Below are 24600 nucleotides of genomic sequence, written 5' to 3' on the forward strand. Positions count from 1 at the left end.
TCCAGCCCTCCAATTCGCTCCGGTGTCTGATGCCCAACAGGAGCTCTCAGGCTGGGAACCCTGCACTGAGCAAGGACCTCTCTGCTGCCCTCGACCAACCACACCCCACCAGTTTATTCCTTGCTGTGGACCACACACCTACCCAAAAAAAAGCCCCCAAAGCCCTCTAGAAGGTTTTTGAAGCTGTTCAGGGTGTCTAAGCCTTTGCGAAAGGCACTCACATGTCGATACGTGATCCTGTCTCCCTTTGGTCTTGTCTTTCTTCTTCGAAGCATCCCAGCCTTCAAAGAAACTCTGGAAGGAAGGGATGGCTGTCACGACCCGAAGGCAGGACTGTGGGCTCCCCCCGAGCCCCACAACCTTCCCGGGGAGCAGGGCAGACAGGGTTGTCCCTCCACCCCAGCAGACAGGTCCCGCGGCCCCAGCTCCATCCCCATAGCACGCTCTGCCAGCCACACACTTCTGCTGCATCCACAAAATGCCCCTTTTTTCCAGCGAATTATATACTGCCTGGTTTTTCTTCTAGGATTGGTTGTGGTTTTTTCCCAAATCTCCCCAGCCCCTTTCTCTCCCCAGCACAGAATAGGTTTGTGTGCAATAACAGTAACATTCATAGATTGGCATAAGAGGAGGAAAGTGGAAGGAAATTACATGTTTTCTCCCCTCCCATAATATCTGAGTGCTTTCAAATGACTAGTTCCAAGAACATAGAGCAGCTTTTCAAGGAGCACTAATGATTATAGCAAGCCTTGGTTTGTCCAATACATGAAAGGGGGGGGGGGGAAGCTCCTGCACTTGAAACAACTAAGCATTAAACAGTAATTTCACTGGGAAATTTCAATCGCCAGACCTGTGGGACACCGAGGAGTCAGGAAATCAACCCCGCCAGGCACACTGCGGCAGAAGCGTGCAGAATAACGCACTCCATTACAAACGCTCCGGCCCAACGAGGTGGGATGGACATGATGCAGCCAACGACCCTCGCGGGGGACTCCCCTCCCCCTGGGACGACCCTCTCTCGCATCCTCTCCCTGGGGTCTCCACGGACTTGGGAGCTGCCAGACTGCGGAGGATTTAGGCTATGTCCGTGCTTATCACAGGACAAGCGTGTTGGAGAGCAGAACGTCATGAGATTGTGGTGCTCAGGAGGACCTGAGAAAGGGAGAAGCATCCCCAGCCCCTGCGGGAGAGGTGGGATGACACACTGCAGACAGGAGAGGTGCAGGCTGGCTGGCAGAGCTGCTTTGGCTCATCTCAGGGACCTGTTCAAGATGACGATTAAATCCCGAGGTGCCAGGACCAGAGATTTGATCCAGACCCAGGACACACCGCACGTGCTGATGCTGTCTGCACGGAGAGCTGCGAGCTCCAGCTCCTGCTGTCCACTGCAGCTCCAGGTCTGCACCATCTTCTCCTTGCACACAGGTCCTACCCACGCCACCTCACCCATCCTACCTCCCGCCCTCCCCGAGATGCCAGCACAAGATGATCTCACCTCGTACTCCTGCTTGAAGCCGTACCCTTCTGCCGTCTTCATCTGGTTGATATGCTGGAGGAGATCCGCCACCCGCACGGCGGGATGGAGCTGCCCGGTGTGATACGGGGACCCTTTGCGGCCGCACTGGCGGCGGGGGGAGCCCCCCAGTAGACTGCTGGACTCATTGACCACGCTGCTGCGCTGGTCACCTGCGGAAGGGGAGGGAGATCCGGGGGTGTCGAGGGAGCAAAGCCTTGGACCGCATCCCCATCACCTCCTTGCACCGCTGGAGGAATGAGAGGGCACCTGGAAACACCCCCGGGAGATGCTGGTGCTCCAGATGGTCTCTCTCTGGGGACCACAAGTGGTCCAGACCCCCTCCGTGCTCCCTGCAGCTCTTCCTCCACCACGAAGCCAGAAGTGCCCACTATATCTTGAGGAGGTTAATAAGCTTATTTCCCTTCGCCTGGAGCAATTAATCCAGACGAGTAAGAGTTACGTGCCCAAACATTCACGCAAAATCCTGACTTGAAAAATCACATTGCCGAAGTCTCCAGCCCAGCTTAACAGTTAATTTTCCTCACAGCGCCTTATTCCTAGCACTGACACAAACGGAGCTCGCTGCCGTTTACCGGGGGAGTTTACGCACCATTCACCTGGTTTATGCCTTTGCCATGCAATTACCAGCAGAGCCAGACTAAGACCTCACCTGCGTTTGTCAGGGCAAGGTCCCACACCGCATCCTGAAATCTGGGTTTGCGCAAAACCCGATGCCCTCCGCTGCTGCCAAGAAACGCAGCAGGCACGGATCCCGCAGCGGCAGGCACGGATCCCGCAGCGGCAGGCACGGATCCCGCAGCGGCAGGCACGGATCCCGCGGCACCCAGCCTGGAACGCCGTCCACACGCTGCTGGGAAGCAGCTTTGCAAGCCGGTGCATCCTGGATGCCGTTTCCCCTAACAACACTTCTAAAACTCACCCTTGCCGGCTCGCTCGCAAAGCTCCCAGGTTTGTTTTTTTAGGTCTGCTCGAATACAAGGAGCAGCCCCATAGCCCCTGCCCACACCTCCCGGCTGCCGGTGCGACGCGGGTGAAGCACGTGCACTGAGCAGCGTCTCCATCAGACGTCGCAGCCTCCAACCTTTTCAACCTGAAACATCTCCCTCCCAAGATGCCACCACGTGGCCGACCCAACGGGACGGCGCGGGAGGGCCACGCTGCGCCCCACGGCACGGCTGACGGGCGCACCGGCCGCCGGGTTTAACGAGAAATCAAGTGCAGGCGTTTGCAAGGTGCCGACGGCTCCGTGCAGCCCCACGCTGAGGACCCGCTTGGGTTTCCGCGACAAGCATTAGCGACTTTGTTTAAATGCAAGGAAACTGAGGCACGGTGGGGAACAGCCCCCAGCCGGTCACGGAGCAGCCCGTTCATTTACCTTCATTAATTAACGATGCTTACAGGCAGGGCGTGCTGTCCCCAGCTGCGGCAAAGAGCCCGAGCTCCCCACGTCTCCTCCTCCACCAACACCGAGCAGAGGGACGAGCCGGCAGCCGAGCGGGTGGGAGCAGGATCCGGCCCCACGGCCCCCTTCCCTAAGGAAACGGAGGAGCCGCAGCCCCAGCTCAGCCCACTCAGAGCCCCACCAGCCTCACAGCCTTTCGAGGACAGTAACCGAAAAATAATACACCTCGCTAGATGCTATTAAGAGGAGGAAAAGTTTGCCCCCTGGGCTTCTATTATCCACGAGACAATGCCGAGAAGCGCATTAATCCCTCCGCCGGTGGAGAAGAGCTGCGGGTAAGCGGCATCTTGAAGTTACTGTAACAGATGTTATTAGCATATGGTTGAAACTGGGGCATCCGACGAGTTATTTTACAACTAAATCAGCACGGAGATGCATACTCCAGTGGGTGTTAAATTATCAGTCTCCCTCTGATGTGAACGCGGTGGCTCTTTAACCCTTCGAAGCCCAGGGCTGCGCAGGACACCGTGGAGCAAAGCCACGCCGGGTGTGCTGGCTGAAGGTTGGTGTAAAGCTTTCAACCTGGCCTAAGCCAAAGAATTGGGGTTCGCCCACCTTCAGGGGGCTGCAGCCAGCGTTTGAGCTCGCGTCCAGGCTGCGTACGGCCTCAACCCTCCCAGCCACCGGCACAGACCTCCGCTTCGAGAGGTGGGAGATGCAGAGACCCAGCTCAAACCACCCACAACGTGGTTTTCCTTCAGCAAAACCTGGCTGATAATAAAAGCTACTGCAGACGCAGATTACATCGATGCCCTTGGGAGTTTCCTTGCAGGGCACGGGAAAGCCTACAACGTGTCAGGCTAACATAGATGCAATAGCTACTGACGAGCCATGGATAAATATTTCAGCTGTTTCTGGGATATTTAGGGATAAGCGGGGACCCTTGCTGCAGCTGGATGGGAGCAGGGGGGATGCTGCAGTGCCCCGTCCTTACCACGGTTGCTGTAGTTGTGGGTGTCCATGAAGGAGAGCCCCAGGCGTTCGTCCTCCTGCAGCGTGCTCTGGTCGGTGAAGCTCCTGTCGATGGCACTCATCATGTGTGTCTTCTCGTGGCGGTAGTTAATGGTCGCTTTGGTCATGTTGACGGGTTTTCTGCGGGGGGATGCAATGGGGAGGAGGGGAGAAGCACACGTAAGCAGGGCTGATCCGACAGTGCCGTATGATCCCCCCAAAGCTACCGGGCTCGGATTATTTCGGGGAGCAGGATGGATTATTTCCCCCAGCGGTCGCCACACTTTGTTTCTCCGGTGCCCTGAGCCAGTTGAAAGCCCCACATGGATCATCCCTCCCCGGGTGCAGCAACTCCAGCTGCTCATCCTCCCCAAAACACCCCGCGCCTGGAACAGTCGGGAGGGCTCCTTGGGCAAGCCAAGGTTCTCCTCGACCGGTTGGCGTTGCACAGGGCAGCCCCAGCTCTCCTCCAGCTCCTTTCTCCAGACACTGCCCACCCATCGTCCCACGCCACCTCGCTGCGACGTGCACCAGCTGCCACGCCACGGGCATCGCTGTGCCGCACAGCACGAGCGCAAGAGGTACAAGACAGACGTGGACCTGTCGGAGCAGGGCCACCGAAATGACCGGAGGGCTGGAGCACCTCTCCTGTGAGGAAAGGAGGAGAGACTTGGGGTTGTGCAGCCTGGAGAAGAGAAAGCTCCAGGGAGACCTTAGAGCCCCTTCCAGTAGCTAACGGTGGCTCATGAGCAAGCTGGGGACAGACTGTTCAACAGGGCCTGCAGCGACAGGACAAGGCTATGGTTTTAAACTAAAAGAGGGGAGATTCAGCCTAGATACAAGGAAGAATTTTTTTGACGATGAGGATGGTGAAACACTGGCACAGGTTGCCCAGAGAGGTGGTAGATGCCCCATCCCTGGAAACACCCAAGGTCAGGCTGGACGGGGCTCTGGGCAACCTGGTGTGGTTGAAGATGTCCCTGCTCATTGTCAGGGGTTGGACTAGATGGGCTTTACAGGTCCCTTCCAACCCAAACCAGTCTGGGATTCTAAAACCATGCTGGGAGGCCAAATCCATCCCCCAAGGGACAGGCTAGCCCCCCTGACCACACATGTGCTCAGCACCCACCAGGGAGGCTTCTTCCCCCCCCCCATGCAAGGTCCCCGTTAGGCACCTAACGAAGACGTTGGGAAAGCCCAGGAGCTCTCACTGGAACAGAACCTTCAAGACAGGCAAAAAAACCTGACGGAGTGTTTTTGAGAGGCAACATCAGGCTCCCAAGAAGCCAGAGCAGGATTAAACCAGGGGAAGGACAAACAGGAGATCCGAGCCCACGTCAGCATCTTGGTGGGGCCGGGACAGCGCACGACGCGGCCAAAAATCCAGAATTCAACCCAGAGTCGCTGACCCTTCCCCATTACGCTGCCTTCAGTCTCTAACGAGCTCGGCAGCACTATTTTCCTGGAGCCAAAGAGGCCCTTAAAATGGACTCAGCAGAGAAAAGGACTTGTTGGAGCAGCAGGGCGAGGGGGGCGGCCGGGAGGAAGGGCGAAGGAGAGAGAGAATGACAATTACTTACGGGTAATAGGAATAAGAATAGTAGTTCCTCCTGGCAAGCGTGCAAACAAAGAGAACAGCAGGAATTGCATAAGCAGCTTTTCTCCGGCATAGGGAAGGGGGGTTACGGGGCAACTCGGCTGCTGGAAAATTAAATGCACCGTAAAGAAACCTGGCTCTCCTTTTGTATCCGTGGGTTATTTGCTCCAGGCAGGAGCCAGCGTCCCAGCTCTCAGGGTGACCACGGTCACTGGTGGGGTGTCCATAGTACCCTTGTCCAAGGGGTTATTCCACAATTTTTAAGGCTGAACAGCAAAGGTGTCGAAAACGTAGGGAATCCCCCAGAGAGCTGGTTAGGGGCCAGGTAAACACAGCAGGGAAAACGGGGTCGGGACGCCACGTTTCCAGTGCACCATTTGTTAGAGGTGCACGTATTCTGGGGGTGCAGTTCCATTCCACCACGTCCAACGGCAAAATGTTCTGGAGGAGATGTATGGGCTCCTCCCAGCTTCCCAACAGCCCCGAATTCGGGGCCCTCGGGTCCGATTTGTGGCTCTGGTTTCTCCTCCTCCTCCTGCCCCGCAGCACGGGCAATGGGAACGCAGCAGTCGCACTCATGGCTTTCTACCCACAGCATCGTTCCCGAAAACACCTCGGCACCGCCGGCATTTGGTCCATCAGGGACGGATCCGATGCCGTACACACAGGCATCGCCCCAGAGCGACGGCAGGCAGGGAGCCAAAAAACCAGTCCTGCACCCCTCGCAGCGTGCGGGGATGCTACAGCCTCACTTTTCCAGCTGGTGTAAATCAGCAAGAATCCATAAAGAGATCTGCAGATTTACACGGGCTGAGGTTGTGCCCTGTTATTTTTCTCTCCCCCCCCGGCTGTTAACATACTTTCCTCCCATCATCCCGAGCCCTGCACGGGGAAGGCGCGTAATTGCTGCCCTTTCTCCCTGTTCTGAGAGCCCCCCCCGGCTCGGCGCTGCCTCGAGCCCCGCACGGTACGAAGCCGCTTTCCAGGGCGCTGCACCCGAGTGAAAAGCAGCGGCCGCATCCCCAGCGCTCCTGGGGACGAGTGTCCCGAAAAGCCCTTGTCCTCCTCCTCCCTCCCACCCCACTGAGCTCCCCGAGTGAAAGCCCACTGCGACGGCCACGGCCACATCCACGCCAGCTGTGCTCAAATCCCCAGCTGGAACGGGGGAGCCTGGGGAACCCCCCATGAGGGTGGGAGAGCAGTTCAGGGGTCCCCAGGAACCATCAGCCCTGGAAAACCCTCCCCTCCGGTGTGCACCCAAATTTTAATGACTCTCAGCCAGGGACTGCTCACATTTCACCCAAAGCTCAGTGGTTCCCCACAAAAACAAGCCCAAGAGGATGCAGGAGGGTCCAGCCCTGGAGGAAGGGGGGGTGCTGCTCTTCCCAGCGCTCTCGAGGAACCCGAGCCCAGGATGAGCCAGAATCTGCACGGGTATTTCAGCAGACACACCGCGCCGCTTTCCAGGCAAAAGCTATGGATGGAGTTCTTTTTACTGGCCATCACCCCAGAAGCGAGCACCCCCAGAGCTCTGCTCCCCCCCACTGCTGAGGGGTGCTGGGTGTTCCCCCACCATCCTGGGGGCACGGCAGAGGGGTGATAGCGGAGAGGTGCAATGCCTTCCCCTGCTCCCCATCTCCAGCTCGATGCAAAGGAATCGCATGCGGCCACATCCCCCTAATCCACCCCCACGGCAGTGCAGATTAAGCTGATTTTTTTTTTTTAATTTGGGGCTGGAGGGGTGCAGGGGTGCACACCCCAGGGTCCCCCAGCTGCAGGGGAGAGGAGCTGGCAGGCTGGGGACAGCCTGGGCTGACCCAGGACCTCTCCAAGCCCTGGCCAGAAGCTCTTCCATCAATGCAGAATTGACAGAGCCGTGCAAAGCCGAGAAGGAGCAGAAAAAGAGGCAAAAGACTGAAAAACACTGGGGAGAGGGACAGCGGGACAAAGCTGCAGAGCCCCCAGGGCAGAGGGACGTCCCCAGGACCGTGCTCCTTGGTCCCCAGCGCCTCCTGTCACACAGCGAGCAGGGCACCATGCCCGGTGGGACGCACGAACGCACAGAGGCACAGCTCGAGGGAGGGGCTGGAGTCCGCCCAGTGCGGCAGTATCAGCACCAGTAACTCCCAGTTAGTGCTGGGATGGTGGGAAAGGGCTGAGCTGGGAGGAGGGGATGGATGGAGGCACCAGCCACGCCACCAGGTCTCCTTACCCTTTCCGAATGACGACAATGATGGCTCCCAGGAGGATAATCAGGACGATGAGCCCTCCGGCACAGATCCCCAGGATCAGGCCCATCTCCTCGGAGTGCTGGGACACCTCCAGGGGACGCTTGCTCTCTTTGCAGGCAGCTGCCAGGGGACAAGGACAGGCAGGAGGGGTCAACGCTCAGCTCCAAGGCGGGGGTTGACAGCATCAGATAGGAAAACGCTGGGATTTGTCCCGTGGGATGCACATTGCTCCTTGAACACATTTTATTCCACTGAGATGTTACGGGGCTCTGCAGTGCCACGCCGTGACCGGGGGCAAGTCCCCCGCCTCGGTTCCCACAGGGTGAGACAGTCCCTTCGTGCCACCTCTCCTCACACCCAACACGAGCTTGTCCGTCCCTGGATTCAGCATCCAGCACCGCCGACTCCGGCTTCCCACCACAATAACAACATTAAGAGGAAAAAAACTCAACCAAGGGAAAAACCCAGATGCCAAAGAAAGCTGGAAATAACAGTGCGGGATGGGGCTGTAAATAAATAAACCACCGCGTGCACCCCAAGCGCCGCCAACGCTGGTAACGACACCCGCCGGCGCGGCGCTGACCGCCGGAGCCGCCGCGGGTTTAAGTCCGCAGCCTCGATGGCATCGCACGGGCTGGGGAAGGGGGGGGGCTCACCTTTGCGGGCGATCCGGACACAGTTCAGCCGGGTTTCCTACGGAGGAAAAAGAGGGGGGTCAGTGTCCGATGAGCATCCCAGTGGCTCCACTCCCCGCTCCGAGCGAAGCTGGGCAGACGCAAGGCTGATCCGTTGGTGCTTGGACCCCCAAATCGAGGGTGTCTGCAGGTGATTTGCGCTGCAGGACCCGCTGTTGAACGAAAGGAGCTCCTGGGGACACACATCCCAAGAGATGCTGTTGAACGGTCTGTCCCCAGCGTCCCCCTGTTTAGCCGAGGCTATCGCTCCTGGCACAGAGAGGGCGGCGAAGCTCAGGAGCATCGAAGGAGAGACCCAGCAGACCCATCACACCACAGGTCACCAGCGTGTCACCGACTACAGCTGAAACACTCCCAGGCCATCGTTCAGAGCTTCGTGGCGGGGGGTTTAACGTCAATCAAAGTTTTCAAGCCCCATCTCCAGTGCTCCGTGTGTGCTGCCAAGGTTGCCGTGAGGGCTTCCAGCTCAGGTCTGCAACAGTTTTTTGCATTTTTAGGGATGGGTTCAGTTAAAATATTCCATCTCTCCTTGTATCCAACTTCTGTTGCAAAACAAAAAGCACCATTTTGGCAGGATTGCCTTTTTCCCCCAGTATCCTCCAGCCCCTCTGGACAGCAGTGCTGGCAACGCTGCTCCATCCCGCCCTCGGAGCGGGACCTGCCCACGCAGCGTGTCCGGGACAGGGCCGGCTCGGGCACAGCTCCCCCCGAGGTCGTCAGCTCTTCCTTCTCCTGCTTCTTGCTCCATCTGGCTTGAAAACCACAAAAAATCCAAGCTGGGATCCAGCTTTTTCACAACGTCTGATGGTAGCCGGGACAAATCCATTGCCTCCCAGCGGGAAGGCTGTAAAACAGCGTCAGCCACCAGTTATTATCCAGCAGTGCCCGAGCGAGCCAGAGCCGAGTTCCTCCCCGTCCATCTCGGCTCTAATTACAACCCAGCGAGGTGTGAACGATTCCGGAGCAGAAAAAAGGATTCAAAAACCAGCACCTTTCCAGCAAAATGGAATATTTCTGCAGAAGTCGTGCAGGATGAGGATGCTGCCACAGTCCTGCTGCTTCGCTTTCACAGCTCATCCTCCCCGGGGTGGGACGGGAGCTGCCGGAGCAGGTGAAGCTGAGAAGGGTCCCCAGGGAGTCCCGGTGGTCCCGACGGTGATGGAGTGGGGCTGTTACAGCTTTGCCGAGAGAACAGGCAGCAGCAGGCAGGGAGAGGGCAGCCAGGAAACGTGGCAGCTTCCCAGGGTCCCAGTGACACACAAACGGCTCTCGGTACCCAAATGGTCCTTTTTCACCCCAGGATTTGCCCTGGGAATGTGGTCTCTGGTTGGGGTCCTGGTCGGTACCACAGTGGGTGGCGGAGACTGGGCTCCATCACCCCCGGCATCAGCACTGGGAGGAGGACGGGCACAGTGGGGGGGGCAGGAGGAAGGGGGACACCCAGCCACATTCCCAACATGCCGTAAGGGTGCTCTGGAGCACCAGCTCCCCCCGGGCAGGACGCTGGGGGTGAGGAGAGCGGGGGGGGACCCAAGGGAGGGGGATCTAAAACAAGTCCCATTTTTCTGACCCCCCCAGATGCCAGGTGGGCTCCTGCCTGGTGCAACAGGGACCCCAGACACCCCACCGGAGGGAGCGGGGTCCCACGGCTACTCACCCCTTTGAGGTTGCTCATGGCTTGGAAGTAGATGAGATACGCCTTCTTGGGCTCCAGCGGCGGGTTCCAGTAGCCGCTGTAGGTCTGGTTGTCCCCCACGGTGAAGGGTTTGGCTTCGGTGAGGCTGCTGGCGGGCAGCTCGGCCCCAAAGTAGTGCACGGAGCCACGGGACACGGCATCGTCGAAGGTCAGCGGCACTGGGAAGCACTCCTGCCCACCCAGCTCCCGCTTGAGCTTCTTGGGCCGGTCTTCTTCTACAATGACCTGGTAGGTGCTGGCGAGGACGGGCGTAGGTTAGCTTTATTAACAGGATGGTCCTGGCCCTCCCTCCACGCCGTGCCGTGCCGCCCCGTTCGTGGGGTTGCACCCTTGCGCAGCCCCGACCTACCTGATGGGAGCCCCTCTGCCCTGCGCCGGCCGCAGCAGCACCGTGATGGTGCTCTCCGACTCGCTCAGCGGCGACGGCATGTCCCCGTAGTCGAAGGTGGGAGCTGCAAAGGGAACAGGGGTGAGTGCTGGTCCCCAGCGATGCGCTCAGGGGTACCCTCCAGCTCAGGGGGGAAACTGAGGCACCAGCAGCCTTGCCCATGGCAAAGCGTCGCCGAATGGTGTCACGGGGAGCATTACGAATACAGAAAACCCTTCTAGGTCTTGAGCCACGTGTCGCAGTTGGGAGAGGACCCATGGGTGTGCACCGAGGGGATTATCAACACCGGTCTGGCAGAGGGGAAGAGACAGGAGCGGGATCCGACCTCGGCAGGACCCGGCCTTTAGACGCGCCCCACGTGCCTGGGGACGGCACGGCTCCAAACCGCCGGCACAGCGTGAGCGTCCCAGCCAGGGCAGAAGCACGGCCAAGCCAGCCCAGCAGCATCCCCAGACCACAGCGGGGGAACCCCCCCTCGCTTCCGGCACAGCCCCGCGGTCCCCAAACCATCATTAGCAGCCGCTGGGGTCCGGCTCGCGCCGCTCTGCGGTTTCGGTGCCCCCATTAGGGCTCATCTCAGCCCATTTGCTGCAGTTAATAACGACGCCGCAGACATGAGCAAACAGCCCCAAGTACTATGAGGCTAATTAACGAAGCCAAATTAATCCCTCGTTTGTACACTGATAGCTCAGACAGCACCGGCGCGCCAGGCTGGCCGCACTCCCCAGCCACGGACCCACGCTCAGCCCAGCTGATGGGTTGGGGGGGGCTGCTGGGGGGCTCACGGCACGGCTGCCACCGCCAAGAGCATCCTTCGATAGCAGCAGCCGGTCACCAAAATCCACGGGAACGCACCGGAGCCCGGCACTGCCATCAGATACCTGTGCGGAGGACGGCCCCAGCCCCAGGCTCGGAGCCCAGGGGAACCTACCGGAGATGTTGGTGGTGATCTCAGTGAGCGCCGTCTGGCCAAAACCTTTGCCGGTGCGGGCCCGGACCGAGAAGAGGTAGGTGGTGCCGGGGTGGAGGTTGGAGAAGACGTGGTAGGTCTCGTTGCGTAGTTTGGAGACGGTGCGCCGTGGGCCGGGCACGTTGACCGCCGGGTCGGAGGACTCGATGCTCTGGTAGCTGATCTGCAGGGACAGGGCAGAGCATCACCAGCGGGAGAGGGGAGAGAGCCCGGGCAGAGACGGGGCTAGAGGGATGGATTCAGGGGAAGGGATGGTTGTAGGGACCTAGAAGGGAGATGCTTTTTGGGGTAAATCAAAAGGCAGAGGCTCATCGGAAAAGCCCTTGCTGGATAATACCGGTGATGCCAAAAGCAGGACTCCCCAGCAGGACAGACCCTGCTAGCAGGAAGATCTCCAGACAAAGGGCTCGGGGGCAGCAAGAACCCCGCGGCCACCCTTAATCCCCGTGACTGAAAGCGGCGGTTGCCCCAGATCCCCCCTGTGTCCCTGTGGGTCCCCTGTGGGTCCCCTGTGGGTGCCGCAGCCAGCCGGGCCGTACCTCGTACTGCGTGATGAGGCCATTGGGCTCCACCGGTTCCTCCCACTTCAGAAATATCATGTCCTCCAGGGGGGTGAAGGTGAGGGACTCCGAGGCGATGCCACCAGGCACTGGGGAAGGAAAAGGGATGCGTGCTCGGATGTGGCAAGAAATGGGGCTGGAAGGGGAAATCCTCCAGGAAACCCCTCCAGGCACTTGCAGCAGCTCTCCCCCGCGACCGAGCCACCGCATCCCCTCTGCCACGTCACCCAGCTGCGGCACGTGCCCAGGGAAACGATGCTCCCGCCGTGCTCCCGGGCCCACTGGTGACACTTTGCCGTGGGGCAGGGAAGTCCTGACGCCACGGCGCAAACCCCGCAGGTACCATTTCTGGCATCACACGCGGGTTCCGACAGCACAGCAGCAAGCCCCCGTGCGCCATCACCAGCAGAGCTCACCTGAGTTCACCAGCACGAGGAAAGGAAAATAATTCCCTTTTCCCATACAACCCAAATCCCCCCCCGGAGCCATCGGCATCCTCGGGAGACGTCGCCGGTGCTCCCCTACTCCGGCGAGCAATAACATCCTCATCTGCAGACGGGCTTGACGTGCCCCAGCTTTCCCCTCTAATTAACACCACCAACAATAATAACTGCAAACAATAACAGCGATCGACAGCAGCGGGATCAATATTCACTTCTTTACCATGGATTTCTTGACCCGAGGGGGTCAGGAGAGGCGATGGCTCAGCAAAGACCACGATTCACCAGCAGCATCCTCCGCCGCGGGCGCACGTACCCCGACCGCGCACCCTCTCATTGCAGAGGGACGTCAGCTCTTCCCCCTCTATTTTTCTTTTTTGCAGCTTTTGTTCAGATCTAATTACAGGGCCGAGAGAGAGGGATCGCCTTCCACGTGCTTCCCACCGTGCAAATACACAATTTCCACTTGATTTACAAGTTAATTTAATCAGAGGCGCCGTGTCCTACACGTGTACACAAGGCGCTTATTAAATTCGCGGAGAATTACGGAAAGCTTTAGGGCAAGAATGTGTGTACCTATGTAGTTATTTTTATACGTATATAGACTGTGTGGGTTTTTTTATATATAGGTATGGGCACCACATGGTTGTGCACGCTGCCGGCAGAGGCACACAACGGCTCCCAGGTGTGCATACACCCCTCTGCCATCCATATACTCACACATATATTTCTTTACGTATTTATCTATATTTATTCCAGCTGGCGCTGCGCGCGCTTTGCCTGCGAGGGGGAGAACTGGCTCCCCACGCGCGCCTCCCCGCAGCACCGACGCGCTGCAATGGTTATTTCCACACCGGGATCGAGTCTCGTCGCTTCTCGCCTAGAGCAAAATCTCCAGCCGCAGGTCATCGACTTTCCCCACCTCCCCTGGATCTATATGGGGCACTTAAACGCCGGCTGGGCAACCTATGGATGGGTCGGTCTCTTCTCTCAGCGCTCTGCCCACGCTCACAGGAGCCAACAGGACTTCACCCAGGCTCTAAAAGGGGATGCTATGAATTATGCCCCAGAAATGGGTTTTCCAGCCCCAAAACAGGGTTTACCACTTGAAACGGGGCTCTGCATCTTTACAGACCGAGACGAGCCCCAGCGTTGCACCAGCGGCCGCTGCAGCCAAAGCTGGGCTCGTGCCAAAATAAACCACAATCAAGGGTCTTCTCAAACGGCGGCTCCATCACCCAGTTGCGGGAGCTCGAATCCTCATCACCCTCCCAGGCAGGGAGACGCTGGGCCAAGCCTGCGTGTTATATTTGCAATATATCCATAGGCAGATATCCATCGATGGATCCCACCCCAGACCAAACGTATACGAGGCTCCAAGTTCAATCCAAGGGGGAAGCCGCGAGCCCCGGTGAAGCAAGGCATAGGGAAAGCAGCTGGAGTGATTACAGTATAGCAAAAAAAAAAAAAAAAACAAACCCCAAACCAAAAACCAACCAACATCTGGAGCTCCGGTATTAATATTCAATAAGAAAACAGCTGGAGCAGTCACAGCGCAGTGAGAACAGCTGAAACAATTATAGCCGGAAAATAAACTGTCAGGAGCATGAAGCTGGGTGCCCCAAGCCAGGCGGGCTCGGGGTTGGGGATACTGAAAGCGCTGATGCACAGAGAAAGGTGCTGAGTTCAGGCTTTAGAGATGAAAACGGGACCCCGAGACCCTCCCGGCTCTGCTCCAGCTCTGCAGGCTTTGTTTTCCAGCCCGGGAAATGGGAACGATGAGCCACACACGCACTAAAGCGGCACGTTTGGTGGGTCCCAAACCGAGGTGAGTCCCACGCTGGGGGATTTCACGGCAAGCTTCTCCTCGGGGGTCAGCCGGGAGGGCTGGAGCCAGCTGGAGCCTTTGCAGTTATCAATTCTTCAACTTAATTGCTGATTCTTGATGCTAAAAAGTGCTTCATAGATTAATTACGTTCTTGCTTAACGGTAAACGCCAATGACTCTGCGAGAGCCAGGGATGCTCCGGCCACGCTCAGCACCCACCCCAGGGCACAGCGGCTCCTTGCACCCCACGCAAGCCCCAACCGCTGCTGCCCTCTGTGGAGCAGGATGAGACCCCTCGCCCCACCGGCTGCAGGACCGGCAGAGCGGCAGCACGTGGGGGCTGCCCAGGGGTCCTCGAAGGCAGCCGAGCCGTCACGGCATGCGGCGGCGATGCCGGTGGGGCAACGAAGAGGATGTGACGAGCTGAAGCTGTTGTTAGCGGGAGCTGCCGGCCCTGGATGCAGCGCGTCGCTGAGGGGTGGCACCGCAGACACGGAGCCAGCTCTGTCCTGAACCTCCTGCCACGTTCACCGGATCTCCAGAGCCCAAAACGCCCCGAGCACTCTGCCGACGGAGAGCCGCAGCCGGGGACCGCGGTGCAGGGTGAGGCCGGGCCTGGGAGACCTCGCCGGTGGCCTCAGCTCCAGCGCGTCCTCAGGGCAGGGCTGGGTGGGAGCAAGAGGTGCCAAACCCAGGAGTCCTGGAGCAACGCTGGAGCCTCCGGCGAGGACGTCGGGCCCCGCTCAGGTGGCAGCAGCGGGGACCCAACCCCGGAGCATGGCCAGGACGGGGAGAAGAGAAGCGGCTCGGCTGTTCAGGAGCAACGTTGCGGGCGAATAACCGGGGCCAGACACTCCTTATCAACACACGCTCACCCGCAGAGCTCGTTGGCACAACCCAAACCCACCCGAGAGCAAATTTAACCGGGGAAGAGCACTGGGGAAGCCGAGCGAAGGTGTGCCGAGCTCTGGTTAACAGCACTCTCCCAGAAACGTAACGATGCCAAATTAATCAGCGGCCAAGCAGATAAAAGACATTACCTAAGTGCAAAGCATTAATTGTTTTAATTGTTATTACTATCGCTGCCAGGCTCTGGTTCCGCGCTAAGAGACGAGCCAGGACGACTCGTGCCGGGAGGAGCCGGACGCCAGCCAACTCTCGCACCCTCCGCCGGACCGAGCACGGCTAAAACACTCCGCTCCAAGGACGAGGGCAGCGATTCTGCAGTGACGTCCCCAGCCAGTCCCCTCGTGTGTGTCCCCCCAGCACCTCCCTTCCCCAGCCACCATCATCGCCCCTTTCTCTCGCCTCCCCTCGCACAGCCCCAGGGCTGCAACGGCCTTTTCGCCTCCCCGTTAGCGCAACGGCCGCAGGAGATATTCCCATCGTGCCCCTGGCCACGAGCCACGGATGTGCACCGTGTCACGGGAAACACGCCGGCAGCTCACCAGCCACGAAGTCCTATTTTTGGGGACGATGCGCCTCCCCGAGCGGACTCACCATCCTCATCCGTCTGGAATACCACCTCCTTGCCCTCCTTGCGACCCTCGGGGTTGGAAAGGATGAGCTTGACGTGGATGTTCTTGTAGGGCAGGAGGTTTTTGATGGTGTAGCGGTTGGCGTTACGCTCCATCTTCACGCATTCCCGGAAGGTTTGGTTGTGGCCGGTGCCCACGAAATAGCGGTAGCAGAGCGAGACGGTGTAGGTGTGACAACGGGTCAGGTTGTAGCCCAGTGGCTCCCACTGCAACGTCAGCTGTCTGGACTGGATTTCGGAGAAAGCCAAGCCTTTGGGGGCCCGCATGGGCTCTGTGGGGGAAGAGGGACGGAAAGAGATGAAACACCCCGTGGGTTTGTGCGTGTTATCAGGGAAAGCCCCTTCACAGCACAGGACCAAGACGGGCGAGTGCAGAGAGCAACCCTGACCCCAAAACTGGGACCAGTCCCAGCGCAGGATGCTGCTGCCCTGCAGACAGGGCTGGGGACATCGCCGGGTCTCACAGCCGCCAACACCGCAGGGACAGCGGCCCCCGTTGGCTCACCTTCTACAGAGGTGAAGCCGGGTACCGGCCCCAAGCCGGCGCAGAGCCACAGCGCGCACCGGGAACATCCACGCTGCGAATGGCCCCAAAAATCCAGATAAATATGCCCGCACGACGGGAGCCCTCGTGTTTTCCTCGAGCCCATGTCAGGCTCTCAAAAGGACAGAGTCTGAGCACCGTCACCGGGAAGGAGTTTAATTAGCTCTAATTGGCATGAACAGGAGAAGCTGGATTTAACGAGGAGCCGAGCTCCTTTGCCGACAGCGCGCACACACAGAGGCGGGTTGGGTTGACGGCAGTAAACTCCCCTCGTACCCGAGGGTGCGGGAAGGACCCCGAGAGGGAAGGAGGGTCTTTGTCCACCCTGTCCCAGAGCTGATCCCCAGCTGATTCCCCTGGGATTTGCACTGCAGAGGAATTTGGGCAACTCGGAGTTGCAAGAGGCTTTTGCAACCTCAGGGGATGCTCCGGCAGGTCCCATGCCCTCACGGGACTGTGCAAAACCCCAGTTGGTTCGGGGGGGGGGGGAGCACAGCAAAAGGCACGTAGCCCCACACTGCACGGAGCCCAGCCTGAAACCCGCTGCCACGTCTGGCTGTACCAAAACCCACCAAACCTCAGCCCTGACGCCCACCAGCATCGCTCCCATTGGGTGGCCAAGAGTGATGCCGGTGGCGGTCCCCCTCCTCTCCCCGAGGCCTCCAGAGCCCCCCCCCACCTCCCTGGGCAGCACTGCGTGGTGCCAGGCTTCAGCCTTCCCCTCTCCTTTCTATTGCAGTGTATTTAAACGCTCCGGGGGGGAGCCAGCAGTACGGCACCCTGGGGCCGATGACGGCCGGTGGCCATGTGGGGAATCTGCCCTTGACGCAGGGGCTGCAGGACGCATCTGTCCAGTGACTTTTTCCAGGGTCCCCTCCCGGGTCAGATCCTGCAAAGGACGGGAGATGCAGTGCTGGGCAGATGGGATGGCAAGGCTCGGAGGATGCTGAGGATCCGACCGCAGCCGCCTTTTGGGTGGAGGAAGGGCGGCTGTGTCACCATCTGCAAACCCACCGTGACCCAGGGGAAGCCGGGGAGAAAAATACATTGTTATAGAACGTGGGAAGAGCTGGGGAAGCCTGAACACGGTAACCATACGATATTAAATACAGGGTGCTGAGCGTCAAACAGCGCCTGTCATCGGCTTCAAGGTCGTACAGAAACCCGGGCTTTCCCGCAGCACCTCTGAAAACGAATCTGGGATGAAAAGCTGGCACCGGCCCCTTGCCACGATGCTGGGTTGGGGTTTGCATCTCACCCTCTGCCCCTGCGCCAGCACCCACCGCTCTCCTCGCACGTCCAAGCACCCCCGTCACCAAAGCTGACCCCACGCGCGGGCTTCCCGCGGCCCTGGGGATGCGGCCGCATCCTGCTCCGCTCCTGCCGTGGGTAAGGAGGATGCGCCCACCGGTCCCCGTCGGCAGGGCGATGCTCCCGGCTCGCTCCCAGCTCAGCAGCACAGACCTCCTGCTTGTGTTGGGCTGGGTTTTGGGGTTTTTTTGTGCGGGGTCCCAGCCCAGCATCGCAGCAGTCTGGAGGTGAACACGGCACGACGATCCCGTGCCTCCGTCGCACAATCTCGCTGCCTTCCGCTTCGCTCAATTACGAGCGGTTGAAGCTGCCATCGGGAAGGCGGTTGCCATGGAGCGTCTGAAACGCCACTGGCAGCCCCCAGTCCCGTCACAGCGGGGGACAGGGACGTCCCCCAAACCGGGTCACCCCCCCGCAGGGATGCAGGGTCAGACTGCCCTGCAGCCCCACAGCGCCGGGGGAGTCTTCCCCCCCCCCGTCACTCCCCAGACCAACAGCGTGGTTGCATCTCTTTGGCAGAGAAACCCCAGCTCCCACCTTCCCTGGGGACACCCCAAGGGGACTCTGGCAGGGATGGGGTTGCCCCGAATTATCCCCAGGTCATTGTCACCTGTGGGAAGGCAGCCGACCCCCCCCCAGCCAAAGCTACCGCCCCTCCAGTGTGGCACAGGATTAACAGAGTTTTAACAGAAATAGTTTTAGAGGCACCAATCGCTCAAAACCAGGGACTGGAGAATAATCTACGGCTGCCTCCGAGGAGCAAAGGGGAGGGGAACCTCGCCGGGACAGCCACGGGGCTCATCCTCGGAGACAGCGGTCCCGGGATGTGGGGACGCCCTGAGCGGGGTCCAGCCCTGAGCCCGCAGCCCCGGCCGAGGGGGAGCAGCCGTCTCCTGCCGGCGTTTGCCCGACTCCAGGGACGGGAACCGGCCGCAGGGCAGCTGCTAACTCCGTGCAGCGCCGAGCCTCCCTGCACCGGCTGCCGTTGGCTCTGATCAGCGAAAACCCACCGTCCCTCGGGACGCTGTCAGCCCCTCTGCGCAGGCTGACTACGCTGGCTCAGGATCCGGCATCGCCCTGCTACCCTCCGGCCACGGCACAACGGGGGTTTAATTAGCGGTCCCTCCCGAGACGCTGCGCGCAGCCGCTAAAAAGCCAATTAAAGGTGAATCCGTTGGAGGAGCGATGCTTCAAGTTCCTAGACCCCATCAGCAGACACCCTCAGCACCCATCCAGCCCCCGCCGCGCTCCCTGTCCGGGGCTCAGGGTGGCTGAGGACCTTGCCCGAGGCCACCCGGGATGCAGCGTGGGACCCACCTGCGCACTTGGTGCGGCTGATGAGGGGTGGCCCCGGTTTGCCGGTGCCCCCCTCACCGGGCCGGGTGAGCAGGACACTGATCTCGTACTCCGTGTCCGGATCCAGGTGCCAGAGCTTGTAGGTCTGCATGTTGACAGCGTGGACCTCCGACCAGGGCCCCGAGGTCATGCGGTACTCGATCTCCTTGCGCACGATGGGGCCGTCGCCGATGATGGAGTTGGTGTTGAGCTGGATGATGAGGTAGGTGGAGCCGGCCCGGAGCAGCTGGGGGGGCGCGATGGGTGTGGGGGGCTCTGGAAGAGAGCGGAGACGGGGCAGGTGGAGCATCCCCCTCCCGAAGCAGCGTCCCCAGCCCCGGAGCCAGGTCAACACCAGTACAACCCCAGGTACCACGATTTTATTTTATATTAGCTACAGTCGAGACGTTCACAACATCTCTTCCCAAACCCATCGCCTTGGTGCTGCGGAGCACGGGACAAACTCGGATCCCTCGCCCAGACGAGGGGATCGACACCAAAGTGTGGGAGGGCACCAGCCGGTCTTCACACTTCAGCCCGTGCATATGCCCTGCGTCGCTTTTAGCGAGGCTTTAACAGCTGCAACAGGGCTTCATCCGATCAAACCTTAATTATCTTTATAGGATACACTGCCCAGCGTGGTGCTACACACTTTCACCATAATTAATTAATTCCCACCTACTGCAATCAAAAAATAAATGATCTAAAGCCACCGGGAAAGGTAGTTTCCTGGTTTTATGCTGAACTGTACGTGTGTGGAGACTCGTTCCCAGGGATAAACTGCGATCCCACCAGCCGGAGCATCCCACTGCCCCGAGCATCCCACCTTCCTCTTCCTCCGCAAACAGCGGAACAGAAATAGCCCGTCCATGATCCCGAAACCCAGACGGCATCAGCAAGTCACCCACCTTTCACGATGAGCTCGGCGAAGTTGGAGACGCCCGCGCCGCGGCTGGACTGGGTGACGCAGCGGTACAGGTCCTGCTCCTCCTTGGACACCTCGTCCAGCTGGAAGGTGGCCAGGAAGCGCCGGTGGCTGATGTGCTTCACGGAGGCGGCGGGGACCACCTCGCCGCTCTGCCTCTGCCCCACGGGGAGAGACAAGACGTCACCAGGAGGCACAGCGCGACGCCCAGAGCCACCAAACGTGTGTCCCCAAATGATGTCTGCTTAAAAGCTGAGAGGGGGATCGCCCTTCCCTCCTGCCCAGCGGTGTCTTCTCCCCCAGGGAAGGCACAGAGGTGTCGCGGAAGCGATGCACGGGGTTGACGGTGCAGGCGCTGGTTTCACCGCCGCCGTTGCTCACCTGCATGAGGAACCGCTCGGCCTCGGCGGCTTTGCCGGCGGCCACGCACTGGAAGGTGGCGTTCTGCCCCGCGTTGACCTCCACGTCGCCCAGGCGGGAGAAATGAGGCGCTTTCGCTGCCGAGGGATGCAAGCGTCGGCATCGCCGCAAAAATCCCACCACGGCCCAAAACCCCTCCTGGGATGCTGGGGCTGGAGCTGAGCTCCGGATGGGCTCGGTCCCCACCCTCGCAGCCCAGCCGGGATCCCTCCCCAGCAAGCCCACGGTGAAGATCCTGGGCAGGATCCCAAGCCCAGAGCCAGGGATTTGTCCCCGTACAACCAGCCGGCGTCCCGGGGATGGATGCAGCCTTCCCCTCCCGCAGCCCCCATGCAGGCCGTCGGGTTGGTAGAGGGGGACAGATCTCCAACCACATCCCTGAGCCTGGAAGAAACAGGGGGGGGTGAACCCCAACAGCCCATGCGTTGGGACAGCCTGGGATGCTGAGGCCACGTGTTCAGTCTGCACTTCTCCCAGGTTTTATAAAAACTCGGTGATGGAGACGGAAAAAGGAGCCCCAGAGAGGATGGAGCTCCACCACTCCAGGTGACGACGGGACCCCCAGGTGTCCCCAGGCTGCACCCCAGTGTTAGTCCATCAGGTCCCCCCGCCCAGGACCACCCCATCAGGTACCAGCTTCAAATTCCACCACCCAGCTCAGCAGCACCCGCCACCCACAGCTCTTCAGGGCCACCCACCCGCAGGTCCCGTCCCCTGACACTCACAGCACGGGTAATTCAAGAGCAAGATGTCATCCAAGCCAAGATAACCCCTGCGCTCGCTGGAGACCACCGCCTCGAAGAGGACCTGCGGCACCAAAACAGAGGGGTCACCCGTTCCCGGGGGTCAAGGCCACGCAAGGAGGGGGGGGGGGTCCGTGCCGCGCGAGAGGGGGGTCTGCTGGGACTCACCTGGTACTCGCTGGGCCAGAACAAGCTGACAGCCAACTCTGCCTGGTGCCACTGGCGGCCGTGGGAGCCGGAGGCATTCCAGACAGCGCTGCCCACCGGGCCCCCCGTCACCCAGACATAGGCGTTGAGGGTGCCGGGGCTGTGGCCGTCCCGGCTGTACATGAAGTAGCTGAACTGGAGGCAGTGGGTGTCATTCTCGCTCAGCGCCTGGAAAAGCAGGTGAGCTTTCTGGCCCGGGGCGTGCTGCGAGGAGTTCACCATCAAGTAGGAGCCTACGGCGGGAGGGAGAAAGGGGAACAGTGGGGAATAATCCCTCTGTTTCGCATCTCCTGAGCTTCGCCGGCAGAGATGGAGCAGGTGGAGGATGCGGGATTGCAAAGACGCGCACGACCCAGCAACGATGCTGGGGTCCCGCTGGGTCCCGATCCGTGCCGGCCCGTGGGGACACACAGGATAGGAGCCAGGGACCCAGGATGGAGTCAGCGTCAGGTGCCTTTTGGGGCAGCAGCAGGACACCGTAACAGGACCTGGCCACTGGACGAGGAGGCAAGGATCAGCCTCGCTGCCTCCAGGATCAGCCGGTCCCCCCAGGACACCGGGGTTGGTAACGGCTTTGATGCCACCGGAGACCCTCCACCTCCTTTCCTTCAGCGCTCGCAGCTTTGGCTGAGTCAACGCTGCCCTCCCCAGCCAGGCCCCAGCCGTTTAATTTCCATTCCCATCGCCTCGTATCATTTACCACGCAGTTGTCGCCGAGTTTAAACTGTGCTCAGCAGGTGCTCGCGGGGGGGGAAAAGCGCTCGTCGGCTTAAAGAGCGGCAGCACCGCGGCTCTCCGAGATGCTGGCACCATGGCTCTCCGGGATCCGCACCCCGGACCCGGCTCCCCACCACCAGCAGCCGCTGGTACCCCATCTCCCATCACCCAAAATCCCCAGCAATGAAACCAGGAGTCCCGGCGCTTGCCCCGGTGCAACCCCGAAGCCGTCCTTATGGGGCAGGCAGAATGAAAATCCCAAAGGGGATCCCAAAGGCAGCATCCTTCCCCGCCCCGCGTGCTCCATCCCGGCAGGAGGGGGACGCAGGGGTCTCGGCTCTTCGCAGCAGCTCCCGGAGCCGCTGGGTACGGCCGTGGGGCTGGGACGCAGGGCGGATGGGAGCTGCCCCATCGAACCCTCCTCATCGCTGAAGGAGAGGGAATTATTAATATCCCTTCCGTTTTAATAACGGCAGCAGCTGTAAGTAACAAAGCCAGGCCATTTACTCAAGTCTACCATTGTTTTCCTGACAGTAGGTGCTTAATTATTAATAGCTTTCACCACCAGTTAATTTAGACGAATTCACATGCTTTCCTCCCATTGGCTCCCAGTGGGTGGGCACCAAGAAAAACCTAACGAAGGCAGCGGGGGATCGTGGGGGCCACCCATCTGTCCCCCCCCCAGCCCTGGGAGCTGCGCCTGGGGTGACCCCGAAATGCAAGGGGGGGGACCCCAAAACACCCAGGGGGTCACAGCATCAGCTGGGGAGATGCAGTGCCGGGTACCACGCTGCGGCTCATCCTCCAGCACACCCTGCAGAGACGGGGGCTGGGGCAGGGGAAAGAAATCACCAAAAAGCAAAATTTTCACCGTGTCGCCAATCCGCCTGGCCGCCCGGCGCTCCCAGCCCCTGCAGGCAGATATTCAGGGGGAAATAAAACGATAACAATTTATTTTCTCAGAGTCAAGTGCCACCACATTTCACAGACAGAGGGGAAGGCACTATGTCCGTATTCCTTCCTCCCTTTTTTTTTTCCCCCTCTCATTTCCCCTGGCAAAATTATTTCTGCACTAACGAGATCAGCTCCATTTGGGCCAGGCGACAGCGGTGCGGAGAGCGAACACCGACGCGCCGGGGGACATCTCCCAAAAGCCACCTCCGCCCGCTGGAGCTGCCGGGCTCTCGTTAACGAACGCAGACCCTTCCTCCTCCCCTCCCTTTAAAAACAAAAAGCCAGAGGACTGAAATAAAGAGACCAAGACTAAAATTAAACCACTGACAAGTTATTTTAAAGGACAGAGGACATCCATTAAGGTCATCTGGGACCACGGACACGAACGGGCGGTAATCCACCCGAGCATCGCTCATCTGCCGGGGTTTCCCCCCTGCGCTATTTTCCCCCCTTAATTTTCTTCCCAGTGTTATTGCATCAGAAAAAGCAGGCTCCCACCGCTTGCTTTTGTGCTAATTATATCCTCCTCCCCCGTAAATCACCGGTCCCAGCTTCAAGCCCAGGGTAGGGGCTGAGGGGGGGTTTCAATGCAGGAGAAGCAGAGGTACATGTCCCTGGGTTAGGGTGCTGCATCCTGCACCAGAGCAGGATGGTTTGGGGTTTCAGTGAGGTTGTTCGGTTGCTTTTGGGTTTGTTTTTTAATGCAACCCGATAAAATGGGAGCACAGCTCGGCCGGGGTGCACAGGGAGCTGGAGGAGGCAATGGGACAGCCAGCTAGTGACAAAAGGGTGACAAGGGGGTGACAACCCCCACACACAGCCGCTGCCATCACCCACCCCGCAGGACACAGTCCCACCGCAGGTCACCAACCTGCTCCTCTCTTGATCCGGCTGGGATGCTGCCGGGGGGGGCAAGGGGGCTGCACGGCTCCTCCCAGGGTGACACAGCAAGGAGCCGGGGGTTCCCCTGAGCCCTTCTGCTTGTTCCCTGTTAATCCACCACCCCTGTCAGGGTCCCCCCTGAGCCCCTACCCCACCGGGTGCTCAGCTTCTACCAGGATCCGACAGCTTTCCCAGCCAGGACAAGAGCAGAGCTGCAGCAAGAGGTACGCAAACCGCCAAATGCCAGTTTTGTAAAGCTTAGCTTAATTCCTGCCAGCAAAGCCAGAGACGGGAATGAGAGGAAGGGGCGTCCCAGCACTGCTGCATCCCAGAGCTGGGGGGACACGGACAGGCAGGACCACTGCCGGCAGGTAAATGCAATATCGCAGCTCGTCAGCACAGCTGGGGTTAATTTTGAGCCCCGTCCGTATGTTGGCATTACACAGCAAAAATCCATGCCAAAAATCATTTAACGGGGAAAATAATTTCCAAACCTCCCACGAAATGGGAGCAACAGAAACAGCCCCGGGGCATCCCCTGGTTGAGACTTCAAACCAAAGGACAGGATTCAGGCGCACATCGATACTGTGCTTCGCTCATTAAATCCTTCCTCTGATCCTCAATTTAAGGTCAGTTTGAATTGAGATGCTGGTGCAGGCGAGCTGTCACCC

General features: G+C 59.7%; 1 protein-coding gene across 1 annotated transcript in view; it reads right to left on the minus strand.

Moving 5' to 3' along the window:
• Positions 1-24600, minus strand: part of PTPRU (protein tyrosine phosphatase receptor type U) — a 72435-nt gene that overhangs the window by 25526 nt on the left and 22309 nt on the right. The window contains exons 3-17 of the mRNA XM_075773824.1: positions 21338-21609; positions 21152-21233; positions 20388-20503; positions 19990-20164; positions 19064-19357; positions 15855-16163; positions 12067-12176; positions 11489-11690; positions 10519-10621; positions 10131-10404; positions 8435-8471; positions 7760-7898; positions 3934-4091; positions 1496-1686; positions 222-294 (exon numbers count right to left, since the gene is read on the minus strand). Of these exons, the coding sequence (XP_075629939.1) occupies positions 222-294; positions 1496-1686; positions 3934-4091; positions 7760-7898; positions 8435-8471; positions 10131-10404; positions 10519-10621; positions 11489-11690; positions 12067-12176; positions 15855-16163; positions 19064-19357; positions 19990-20164; positions 20388-20503; positions 21152-21233; positions 21338-21609 (2535 nt within the window). The remainder of the gene's footprint in view (positions 1-221; positions 295-1495; positions 1687-3933; positions 4092-7759; positions 7899-8434; positions 8472-10130; positions 10405-10518; positions 10622-11488; positions 11691-12066; positions 12177-15854; positions 16164-19063; positions 19358-19989; positions 20165-20387; positions 20504-21151; positions 21234-21337; positions 21610-24600) is intronic.

The sequence above is a fragment of the Balearica regulorum genome, chromosome 22 (assembly GCF_011004875.1).
Source record: "Balearica regulorum gibbericeps isolate bBalReg1 chromosome 22, bBalReg1.pri, whole genome shotgun sequence".
NCBI classification, from domain to species: domain Eukaryota; kingdom Metazoa; phylum Chordata; class Aves; order Gruiformes; family Gruidae; genus Balearica; species Balearica regulorum.